Raw genomic sequence first — 12,924 nt, 5'->3', positions numbered from 1 at the left:
ACATAAGGATGAATCAAAAAATATTGTTGCAAAATACGAGGAACCTGAATAAGCAGTACAACGACGAGAAGCTCCTGTCTTTCAACGTATCTTCCATCTAGGTCCGTACACTTTTAAAGGCTGTGTTTCCATCTCTCTAAGCCTCTCCTGAAGAATTCTGTGCTCTTCACTTTGTGCTATGTAAAAACAGCAGTTTTGTGCTCCTGTGAAATGTTCTTTGTGTTTGGGAACAAAAAAGAAGTCTGAAGGGGTGAGACCATAAACTGACAGGTGGATGGGGAGCGTTTCCCAGTGAAAGGCTCATAGGACAGCCCTTGCTACCCTGGAAGAAAACAATTCCTTTTTGTTTTTAATTAAAATTAAATAATTAATTATTTTTAAAATGTACCCATGTTTCTGTTGTTCGTCCACCTGGGAGCGCGGTGTGTTGTGCATCAATCATTGTGATCGGTTCCCCTTCCTCCCTGATGAGAGCAGTAAAGAGCTGCCTTGCATGAAGACGATGGATGATGAACATGAACAACTCCGCCTTGAAAGAAAAGGTAAGTCCTACCAGGACTTTCAGAAATGCTGAATCACAGCAAAGAAGCAAACAAGTGGACTAGGAACCACCCCAGAAAGTCTGGGGGACCCTGATAAGACCCAGAACGACGTCAAACGATCAATCAGCTGAACTGCCTATATCAGCCCTGGTAGAGAGGCTGAGAATTCAGAGCGCTAGGAACCAAGGAGACATCAACTCCTGCTCTCTCCAACTCTATCGGGGTGAGTACACCAATGAAGGGGATGCTTAATGGGACTATGATGCTGAATTAATTGTGCGTTACCCCCTCGTAATAATTTAAGTTAGTTTCAAGATTGTTAGATGTGTGTTTTCAGTAAATAGACTGAGCATTCGACAATGTCAAAGAGCATCAAGTAATTATTGATCGCGCTGTTCGTGACACTCCTGGTCTCATTATTCCCCTTTCTGTTCCTGAGGGGTTTATCTGACCTGGATTCCCTGTGTCATGAGCTCTTATCTGTACCAGTGTACATGCTCCGGGCTAGCCTGAAGTGAAAGGCAGGACTGGGGTGATGATGGTGCAGGGTGAGGAAGCCTCAAAGAACCAGAGGAATATTGTGTGTTTCCTCATGCTATACTGTGCCCTGGTTGACTCATCCCTTCCTTGTAACCCTTCTGTGAGGGGATGTCCTATTGTCTACAGATGGGTTTGGGGTCTCTGCTCTGACACCTTGGTCTCTCCTATAAGTTTTTTTGTTTTGTTTTGGGTCTTCTAATGCCTGTTACCTGATCCCATTGACACCTCATGATCGCACAAGCTGGTGTGCTTTTTCCATGTGGGCTTGTTGCTTCCCTGCTAGATGGCTGCTTGTTTAACTCCAAGTCTTTAAGAACCCAGACACTATATCTTTTGAAAGCCGGGCACCATCAGCTTTTTACACTATATTTGCTTATGCATCCATTTGTCTTCAGTGATCGTATCGGGAAGCTGAGCATCACGGAATGCCAGGTTGTTAGAACAAAGTGTTCTTCAGTTGAAGGAGGGCTTAAGCAGAGGCCCACAGTCCATCCACTTCCTCAATGTATTGCCATGTAAATATATGTACATAGTGATACCTCTATTTTTATGAATTTGTATATTTACATATGCACACATCTGTTTTTATACCTCTATCCACAGCTTTGCTTCCTAGATTTTGGAAAACAATTCTTCAGCACAACTTCTCCAGCCTTTTTCTCAACAACGAAGCTTTCAATTTTCTTAATGTGTTATTATCATCCAAATATGCTCTGTGGAGTCCTAATAGCAATTCTTTTGGACTTCTCTCACATCTCTCTCTCTCTATCTAGATATACAAGGAAGCTTCAAAAAGTTCATGAAGAAATAGATTAAAAAGAGAATGGAATGTTCCCATAAACTTTTTGAAGCCCATTTGTGAATATAAATTTAAGTTAATAAAAAGATCATCATTAAATATCATGATGCTGAGTGAATGCATGTAAGCACTCGAACATTTCATCATATTTGTTCATAAGATAAAATAATTCAATATTTTATATAAGTATATGTGCTTTCATATTTGTGCTTGTGATTTTTTACATAAATAATTTTATTGGGGTCTCTTACAGCTCTTATAACAATCCATACATCAATTGTATCAAGCATATTTGTATATATGTTACCACCATCATTTTCCAATCATTTTCTTTTTCCTTGAGCCCTTGGTATCAGCTCCTCTTTTTCCCTCCTTCCCCACCCTCCCACCCTTGTGACCCCTTATTAAATTATAAATCATTATTATGTTCATATTTTACACTATCTGCTGTCTCCCTTCACCCACATTTCTGTTGTTGGTCACCCTGGGGGAGGGGTGTTACATGTCAATCCTTGTGACTGGTTCTCCCTTTCTTCCCCTTCTCCCTTCCACCTTCCCTCTCCTCTCAGGGATCACTACTCCCATTATTGTACCTGAGGGGTTTCTCTGTCCTGGATTCTCTGTGTTAAGAGTTCTTATCTGTACCAATTACATGCTCTGTTCTAGCTGGATTTGTAAGGTAGAACTGAGGTCATTAAGGGGTTGTGGGGAGGAGACATTAAAGAACTAGAGGAATATTGAGTGTTTTGTTGGTGCTATGCTACACCCTGGCTGGCTTGTCCCTTCCTTGTGACCCTTCTCTGAAGGGATGTCCAATTGTCTACAGATGGGCTTTGGGTCTCCACTCTGACCTCCCTTGTTTGCATTGATATGATTGTTTGTTTTGGGTCTTCTGATGCCTGATATCTGCTCCTGTGTACACCTTGTCATCACACGGGCTGGTGTGCTTCTTCCATGTGGGCTTTGCTGCTTCCTGATAGATGGTTGCTTGTTTAACTTCAAGCCTTTAAGACCCCAGATGCTATATCTCTAATAGTCTGGCACCATCAGCTTTCTTCATCATGTTTGCTTATGCATCCATTTTGACTTTAGCATGCATGTGGGGAAGGTGAACAGCTTGTGACCTTTTATAACAAACATTTTTTTCCCTTCAGTTCTGATGACAACCACAGAACTTGTTACTTTTCCTGTAAGAAAAAAAACTATAACTCTGGCAAAGATTTTTGATGATAAGAAAATACTTATCTTTATATACCACTAAAAACTTTTAGAGCAGCGCCATGGATAAGCAAGTCACACACACTGCTGCACATTCTGAGGGCCTAAAAACCATTCAAGTTGAAATGAAAAGAAACTACGTAAGAAGCCTCCAAAGTGTTTCTTGTTGTATTAGCTTTATTAATGCCCTATTATTTTATATTTATATGATGAAATGTCATTTTATTTTGAAATAGATTTTATAGAAAACTGAACTCTCAAAACTAGGGGTAAGTATTGGAACCTGGATGGCATAATGGTTACAGATTGCGCTGCTAAATGGAAGGTCAGCAGTTTGAAACCACCAGCAGTCTGTGGGAAAGACCAGGCTTTCTACTCTTGTAACAAGTTCCAGTCTCAGAAACTCACAAGTGCAGTTCTACCCTGTCCAATAGGGTTGCTATGAGTTGGCATTGACTCGGTGGAAGAGTTTGTTGTTGTTTGGTTTTAGGGGGGAGTAAAAATTACAATTATCCCCACTAGTTTATAGACAGATAGCCAGAGAATGGGAAAAATGAGTAATCAATTTGCCCAAATAAAGCATGACTATGGTGACAGAAGAAAAGAAAAACTTGTATGGTCTTAGTCCAGCATATTGAATACAAAACAATAGTTGTGCCAGGAGATAAAGCAAATAAAAATCGTTCAACCTGATTCTTTTTCATTACTTACAGGTTTCCCTTGAGCTCCTCTCTCCCCAGGATTTCCAGCTTTACCCTACACGGGAAAAAATACAGGTCAAGTAGCCTTCTTCCAAAATATGAATCACACAACAAAATAAACAGTGGAGAATTTAAACGCTTATACAAAATGTGAAGTGGTTTTTTACTTACAGTAAGACCATGAGGCCCCCTTTTTCCTTGATCTCCCTTTTCACCCTAACAAAGTATCAAAGTCAGGTGAGTTAGAAAGAATGTGAATGATGGTCTCCTATGTGATAACACACACTCACATATAAAAAAATAAAGCACTATGTATATGGTTTAATATTGAAAATAAAGGTTCATAAATGTAGTTAAGAAAACTACATAGGTTTCATATCTGGACTAGGAAAGAATTTAGAGCAATATTTTTGTAAGGAAACATTTTTAAAACAGGTAGTACAAATGGGTACAATAAAAAAATAATTATAAATGCAATGATAAAACCAATGATTACCTTAACACCTTGTATCCCTTGTTCCCCTAGGAGACCATCAGGTCCTCTTGGTCCCTAGAGGTGAGGAAAATATCTTGTTGATTCAATACAAAAAAAATTTTGGGTACTGTTATGTGTATTTGAAAATGAAGACCTGGTGCCTGTTTTGTTATGTGCTGTTAGGCCTGACCACAGAGAGATTGCAGATGGATATGTAGTTGAACCCACTTGCATGAGAGATTCAGGCAGGGTTTTCAAGATTTACTGTCACATAGTAAATCAGATGACCACAAAAATTGAGATGATCTCATCGTTGAGTTGGTTAACACAACATTTTGTTATCCAGGCCTTTGTCCACCTTATACTTTACTCCAAAGACAACCAAGATTTTTCCTAAAAATAATAATAATACACCTTTAAAAAGGCTGTCTTACTTACCCACACAGTCTGCTTAAAAATTATATTTTTGGAACATGAATTCTGATTACATAGTACCTGCTATGCTCCCCTTGACATTAATTATTTGGCAATGGTTGTGGCGCAGAAAAGGGAGTTAAAAGATATTGGTGATATTTATGTAAAATCTGAAATTCTTAACCAATTTCCCTACTAACATCCATTAAGTAATTATAGTCATTCTCTAAAAAAAATGCTAGTTTATGTCCCTCTGGCTCAAGGTAAACTTCTCTCAGACGATTGTATTCTTTCTCACAGGGCTCAACTTAATTCTGTAGTGGAAGCAGTATAAAGTTAGTGTTATGTGGATATGAAATTATAACATCGTTGCTCCATTATGATGCTTATGAAAATTAAGGAAAATTATTCAAATGATTATAAATTAGTGAGAGATAAGAAATATCAAAGGTTAAAGGGATTCAAAAGAATGAGACTGACCTCATTTATATATAATAGGAATGGAAATATCATTTTGACATATCCATCTGTAATCTTTCAACAGTTGGAGATACGGCTTTCACAATTACTTTTTCTAAATAGTACTCAAATAGATATGAGAGGGTATCCCCCAAACAACAGGAATTTTTTTCCAAAGTATTTAAATTTTTTTTACAAACCAATCTCATCACCTTCAAAGTATTCTCCATTATACTTTAGACATTTGTCAAATCTGCTATTCCATTCTTGGAAAATATTTTTAAACTCATCTGTTTAGATGGCTGACAGCACCTCCCTCATTTCTTTTTTCTTCCCCTATTCTTCGAAGTCAAATGGCCATCCTTTCATGTCCCTCTCCATTCAAAGAAACAAAAAGAAGTAGCACAGAGCAAGGTCAGGTGAGTGTGGTGTGCGGGGTAAGAGAGGCATGCTAGTTTTTTTTTGCCCCAAACTGGTGCGATGAGTTGGCTCTGTGAGCAGGTTCATTGCCGTGGTGGCAAAGCCAGTCCTCTCTCTGCTACAAATCAGACCTTTTTGGTTGCACACTGTTACACAATCTTTTCAGAACCTCTAAATAGAAAGCTTGATTAATGGTCTGACCTGGTGGAACGAACTCCCAATGTACTATCCCCTCACATTAAAAACCAAAAACCAAAACCCAAAGAAGCATCATCTTGATCACTGAAGTCACTTGATGAGTTTTTTTGGGTGAGGTGATGATGGCGTCTTTTTGATGGATGGCTTGATTGATGTTTGCTTTCGGGGGCATAAGAATAGCACCGTGTCTCATCACCTGTAAGACCTTGGAAAAGTCTGGGCTGCTTCAGAGCTGTTCTTGCAAAGCACCGCCGTTTCCACTTGATGCTCTTTTCCCTGGTCGGTCAGAACCCAAGGCACACATCTCACAGAGACCCCTCTCATCCCTAAATCTTCCATTAAGGTTCACTGAACTGAGCTCCAAGATGTCCATATAACTCCTCCACTTCTTCAGCGGTCTGCCGTCAGTCTTCGAGCGCAAGCACATGGGTTTTGTGAACATTTTTATCTGTTTGGGAAGTTGACTGACATCCAGAACAAGGTTTGTCATCAATCGACATTTCACCTTTTGAAAGAGAAAACCACTCATATACTTGAGTTTTTGTCACTGTCCTTGTAAGCTGTGTTCAACGTCACACCACTTTCTGCGGCACTTTTCCCGAGAAGAAAATAAAATTTCACAGCCGCATGATGTTCTCTTAAATCAGCCATCACAAAATATGAGGTTAGAAAGAAATTGCTTTTATAAAAAAATTCTCTGTGACCAGAGAGAACCTTTCCAGGAGGAGCTACCGGGTGCGCTAACTCAGAGTAAGTTGCTCAGTGCTCACCTATCAGGAAAAAATGCATATATGAAAACTCTGGGGAGCATTTTTACATGTTTTTTTTGGGTATTCCCATGTAGTGTGAGAAAATGGCACAGAGTTAGAAAATAAAAAATTAAATCACAAAGTAGTTTCTTTAACTGAGCTACAATTACTTGTGGAGAAATAGTAAGAAATAAATAAGTTTGGCTAGACCAGAGGGTATACAGTGGTATAGAAAGGAACTGGAAACACAGGGAATCCAGGGTGGAAGATCCCTTCAGGACCAGTGGTGTGAGTGGCGATACTGGGAGGATAGAGGGAGAGTGGGTTGGAAAGGGGGAACCGATTACAAGGATCTTCATACAACCTCCTCCCTGGGGGACGGACAACAGAAAAGTGGGTGAAGGGAGACATTGGACAGGGCAAGATATAGCAAAATAATAATTTATAAATTATAAAGGGCTCACGAGGGAGGGGGGAGCAGGGAGGGAGGGGGAAAAAGAGGACCTAATGCCGGGGGCTTAAGTGGAGAGCAAATGTTTTGAGAATGATGAGGGCAATGAATGTACAAATGTGCTTTACACAACTGATGTATGTATGGATTGTGATAAGAGTTGTATGAGTCCCTAATAAAACTATTAAAAAAATAAAATTAAAAAAAATAAATTTCATTATCAGCAACAACAAAAAGTATGGGGAAGAAGGCTTGGACTTCAGGAGCGAAGGCCTGGGTTTCTGGTTTAAAAAGCAGCCAATGGGCAGCCAAGCAGATTTCTCTATGGGAAAATGGTACGAATCTCCTTGCATGAATTACCGGTCTGGAAAGTCCCCCTCAACCTCAGCACACTGTCTGTAGGCCATCTAGGTTAAGTTTGGGTTTAGCTTTACATTATTTGAAAACTATTTAACTGTGATAGGAATATGTCCCTAATTATCTTTATGCATAATTAAAACAATAAAAGACAGCAACATTAATTTGCAGTCTTATTGTTTAAGGCCTTCATTTGAGGAGCATGGGCTTAGCAGATTATCGTCCAGGGAGGCTATTCATCCAACAAAGACTCACTGAGTGTGGATGACATGTTGACCCTGATGTTGGCCCAGAGGACATGCTAAGAAGAACCAAATCCCTGACCTCATAAACAAGTATGTAAACATTTAAAATTAAATATATAGAGTATATAGAAAAAGAAAGTTGGTAGTTAAATGTCATGAGGAAAAATAAGGTAGTTTATTGGAATAGAAGTTGTCCAAAGTGGAATACACTCTATACTCTATAGGGTGTGTTCAGGGGCCTTCAGTATCTGATGGTGTTTCAACTTTATGCATACAGTTTTTAGCAGCTCCTTCTTCATAGTCTGTTGTTAATATGGAAGCTCTGCTGAAATCGGCTCACTCTGGGTGACACTGCTGGCATTTGAAATACCAGTGACATCGCTTGCAGCATCACAGCAACACACAGCCACCACAGTATGACAAACTGACAGACAAGTGGTGGTAGCATAAAATGAAGAACCGAAGTTACTGAAGAAAGAACTTCAAGTGGTCCTGAAAGCATTAGCCAAAACCAAGGCTTGAGAAACTACCAAATGAAATGCTTCAACAAACCAATGAAGCACGTGAAGTACTCTCTTGTCTATGCCAGGAAGTTTGAAAGACAGTTACTTGGTCAACTGACTGGAAAAGATACATATTTGTAACCATTCCAAAGAAAGGTGACCCAAATGAATATTCAATTGTAGAACAGTATCATCCATATCACATGTTTGTAAAAGTTTTCTAAAGATCATTCAACAATAGTTGTTTAATGACCGGGAGCTGCCAGAGGTTCAGGCCAGATTCAGAAGAGGATATGAAACAAAGGATGTCATAACTGATACCACGTGGATTCTGGCTGAAAGCAGAGAATGCCAGAAAGATGTTCACTTGTCTTTCATTGACTATGTAAAGGCATTTGACTGTGTGGCTCATATCAAACTGTGGGTAGCCTTGAGAAGAATGGGAATTCCAGAACACGTCATTGTGCTCATGTGGAACTTGTACACGGATCAAGAAGCAGTTGTGCAAACAGAACAAGGATTTATGACATGGTTTAAAATCAGGAAAGGCCAAGGTCAGGGGGTGTAGCTCAGGGGTAGAGCAGATCAAAATCAGGAAAGGTGTGCATCAGGGTTATAGCCTCTCACCATACTGATTCAAACTGTATCCTCAGCAAATCATCAGAGAAGCTGGATTATACGACAACTGCGGCATCAGGACTGGAGGAAATCTTATAAAGAGCTGGCAATGCACACATGACACGACCTTGCTTGCTGAAAGCAAGGAGGACTTGAAGCACTTGACAATGAAGATCAAGGATTGCAGCCCTCAGTAGGGATTGCAATTCACTGTAAAGAAGACCAAAATCTTCACACTGTGCCAATAGGTGACAACATGATAAACGGAGACAAGATTGAAGTTGTCAAGGATTTTGTCTTGCTTGGATCCACAATCAATGCTCACGGAAGCAGTAGTCCAGAGATCACATGACACATTGCAATGGATACAGCTGCTGAACAGAAGAACTCTTTCAAGTGCTGACAAACAGGGAAGTCACTTTGAGCACTAAGGTGCACCTCATCCAAGCCAGGGTATTTTCAATTGCCTCATATGACATTTGGACACTGAATAAGGAAGTCCAATGAAGAATTGATGTGTTTGAGTTATGATACTGCTGAAGAATATTGAAAGTACCATGAACTTTCGACAAAGAATAAGCAAATCTGTCTTAGAAGAGGTACCATCAGAATGTTCTCTAGAGGAAAGGATGGCAAGCCTCAATCTCAGGCACTTTGGGCATGCTGTCAGCAGAGCCCAACCCCTGGAGAAGCACACTGTGCTGGGTAAAGTGGAGGGGCAGGACAAAGAGGAAGGCCCTCAACAAGGTGGACTGACAGAGCGGCTGCCACAATGAGCTCCAGCACACAACAGTTGTGAGTATGGCGCAGGACCACATGGTGTTTTGTGCTATTGTATAGGGTCTCTATGGGTTAGAACTCCATGGCATCTAACATTCTTGGGCCAGATTTTACAAGCCTACCGAAAAGGTTTCAGGCTTTATTCTAAGTGGTATGAAGCCACTTAGAGGGTTTTGCATGAGAGGACAAGAGGTTTTGAGCAAGAGAACTATTGGTCGATGCACGTTTTAAAATAATATTCCAGATTCCCTGGTGCTGAAGAATGTACATATGGAAGCAATAAGACCATTTGAAAGACTTTTGTCGCAGTAGTTCATACCACTATTGAGTCTGTTCTGACTCGTAGTACTTTATGGGACAGGAGAGCATTATCTCGATGTGTTTCAGAGTCTGTAACCCTTTATGGGAGTAGAAAGCCTCCTCTTTTTCCTGCATAGCAGTTGGTACTTTCGAACAGGTGACATTGTAGTTAGCAGCCCAACTGGAACTCCATTATGCCACCAGGGCGCCCCATTGCAGTAGTTCATAGCAGACGCGATTTGAATTAGAATTAAGTGGTTTGGATAGGGCAAGAGTGATAGGGCTTGTGAAAATTAACTTAATTTGGAATATTTTAAGGTGACACACAAGACAAAGATGAGGAGTTGGTGATTTGGGCTTTTAGCTGGAACAAATTGGTGAGTGGCAGGTGTCTTTTCCTGGAGTGAGTAATACTGGGAATGGGAAAAGTCAGCGGTGGAAACTATTTTGGAAATGTCAAATTTGAGTTGCCGATTGGTCTTATGAGTCAGCAAAGATTAAGCAGTTGGCTGCTAATTGAACGGTTGGTGGCTCAAAGCCAGCAGTAGCTTCATGGGAGAAAGAGTTGGTAGTCTGTCTCCATACAGATCACAGCATAGAATCCCTGTGTCAGTTCTGCTCTGCTCTCTCTGGTCACCGTGAGCCAGAATGAACGGAAACACAATGTGTTTGGTTTCAGTATTAATAAAACAAAAGTAGAGATGTGGAATATTTGAGTGGTGTTCAGGGAAGAATTGGGTCTTTAATTTTGAAGTCATCAGGAAAAGTTGGTCTTTAAATCCAGATGACTAAATTAGATCACTTACGGCTGTGTGTAAGTAAAATGAGATTTGAGGATTGGGACCAGGGCACACGGAACCTGAGAGGTTGCAAAGTAAGGAAGAAAATGAAAACAAGGACCAGTAAAAGATTGAGACTACATTTCCAAAGGAAGTGTTCTAGATAACATATGGGAAATGTTACGAGGAGTGAGTGATCGGCTGTGCAAAGTATAGTAACGAAGCAAAGTAGGACGTTGTGCTATCCAGTCCGTTCTGACCCATAACAACCCTGTGCACAACAGAATGAAACTGACCGGCCAGTGCCATCCTCACAATGTTCCTACGCTTGATCATATTTGCAACCACTGTGTCAACATGTCTCCTTGAGGGTCTCTCTCTCACTACCCCTCTGTTTTACCAAGCATGATGCCCTTCTCGAGGGACCAGTCTCTGATGACAACATGGCCAAAGTCCATGAGATGAAGTCTCACCAAACTTGTCTCTAAGGAGCACTCTGGCAGTACTTCTTCCAAGACAGACCTTTGGTTCATGGTACTTTCAATTTCTTCAGCGGTATCATAACTCAAACATCAATTCCTCTTTGGTCTTCCTTATTCAATCTCCAACTGTTCTATGCACATGAGGCAATGGAATAGACCATGGTTTGGGTCATGTGTTCTGCATTGCTCAAAGTACCATCCTGTTTTTCAACACTTTGAAGAGGTTTGTGCAGTGGATTTACTCAATGCAATGCATCATCTGATCTCTTGACTGCTGCTTCCATGAGCATTGATTGTGGAGCTAAGCAAGACAACTTCAATCTTTTCTCCATTACTCATGATGCTTCCTATTGGTCCAGTTGTGAGGATTTTGGTCTTATTTACATTGAGTTGTATTCCATACTGAAGGCTGCAATGTTTGATCTTCAAGTGCTTCAAGTACTCTTCACTTTCAGCAAGCAAGGTTTTATCATTAGCATGTTTCAAGTTCTTAATAAGTCTTTCTCCAATTGCATTCTTCTTCATACAACCCAGTTCCTCTGATGCTTTGCTGAGTGTATAGAATGAATAAGTACGGTGAGAAGATATAACCTGGTGAGAAGATATAACCTGGATGCGCATCTTTCCTGATTTTAACATGGAATTTTCCCTGTTCTGTCTGCATAACTTCCTCTTGATCCATATATAGGTTCTGCAGGAGCACAAAAAAGTGTTCTGGAACTCCCATTCTTATCAAGGATAGCCAAGTTTTTTTTTTTATGTTCCACGGTGGCATAGTAACTGAAACACGAGGAAACATCTTTCTGGTATTCTCTGTTTTCAGCAAAGATGAACACCGAGAATTTAGCAATAAAATGATAATTGGTGACTTTATCCAGAGCAGGTTTCACAAAGTGTGTGAAGCAAAGATCGACCAGAGTGGGGTTCAAGAGTCAATGAAAGATAGCCAATGGGTTGAGCAAGTAGAAATACTTTCAAACATTTTTTTCATGAGCTTTGTTAAAAAGGACCAAAAATGGGGTGGAGCGGGTGTGGCTGGTGGAAATAAATGGAGAAGTAGGTGTAGTTGGTGAGAAAAAAATTGAAGATGTGATATTACAGTATATTTGTATTCTGATGATAATGACTTAATAGAGACAAAGCAATTCATCTAGAAGGTACTTGTAATGGTCAAGTCACAGAATGGAGGAAAGGGGATGGGAACTGGTGCCTAAGTAGAGAGATTGACTTTAGACTGAAAAACAAATAGCACATTCATTGAAACCGTGAGGAAGGGAGTAGAATAAATGCCCTATGATGTTATAAGAAGAAGAAAAGATTTTGGAAACAACAGATTAAAGTTTGAAAAGCTTTTTTCATAAGAATACTAGCAAAATTTTCTTACATTTTTACTCTATTTTAGAATTATGTGACATGCATACATGCAGAATTTTATCTAGTCTTACAAATTTCCAATGAATTAGACACTAGGATCATTCTTATTTAGTGAGAAAGCTAAAGAGAAATAAGTCATCCAAGATGGTGGAACTATGCTTTAAAGGAGAATTTTAATATGCTAATATAAAAATTACTCTCCAAGGGGTTTTAAACTGAGTGCCTCACATATTTAATTGATCATAGTCTCATTCTAAAGTGGATTCTCCATAAAATACACTTGCGAAAAGCTTGTAATAGAAGAAAGTTACTGAAGATTTTTCATAGAAACATAATACAGTTATAACTGAGACTGGAAATAATCCAGAAATAATATGAAGAATGGATTTTTCTGATAAAAAGAGATGTTAGAAGGGTAGGGTAGCTGGCATTCCATGATGCTCACTTTCCCGACATGATCGCTGAAGACAAAGTGGGTGCATAAGCAAATATGGTGAAGAAAGCTGATGGTGCCCAGCTA

General features: G+C 39.8%; 1 protein-coding gene across 1 annotated transcript in view; it reads right to left on the bottom strand.

Annotated features, from left to right (window-relative positions):
• COL24A1 (collagen type XXIV alpha 1 chain) overlaps positions 1–12,924 on the bottom strand; it is a 411,206-nt gene that overhangs the window by 152,581 nt on the left and 245,701 nt on the right. The window contains exons 27-29 of the mRNA XM_045292047.1: positions 4,297–4,350; positions 3,972–4,016; positions 3,811–3,855 (exon numbers count right to left, since the gene is read on the bottom strand). Coding sequence (XP_045147982.1) covers positions 3,811–3,855; positions 3,972–4,016; positions 4,297–4,350 — 144 coding nt within the window. The remainder of the gene's footprint in view (positions 1–3,810; positions 3,856–3,971; positions 4,017–4,296; positions 4,351–12,924) is intronic.

The sequence above is a fragment of the Echinops telfairi genome, unplaced genomic scaffold, assembly GCF_000313985.2.
Source record: "Echinops telfairi isolate 266 unplaced genomic scaffold, ASM31398v2 ScPeMD7_443;HRSCAF=831, whole genome shotgun sequence".
NCBI lineage: Eukaryota > Metazoa > Chordata > Mammalia > Afrosoricida > Tenrecidae > Echinops > Echinops telfairi.
The sequence above is the reverse complement of the archived record's forward strand: the minus strand, read 5'-3'. Positions and strand labels throughout refer to the sequence as shown.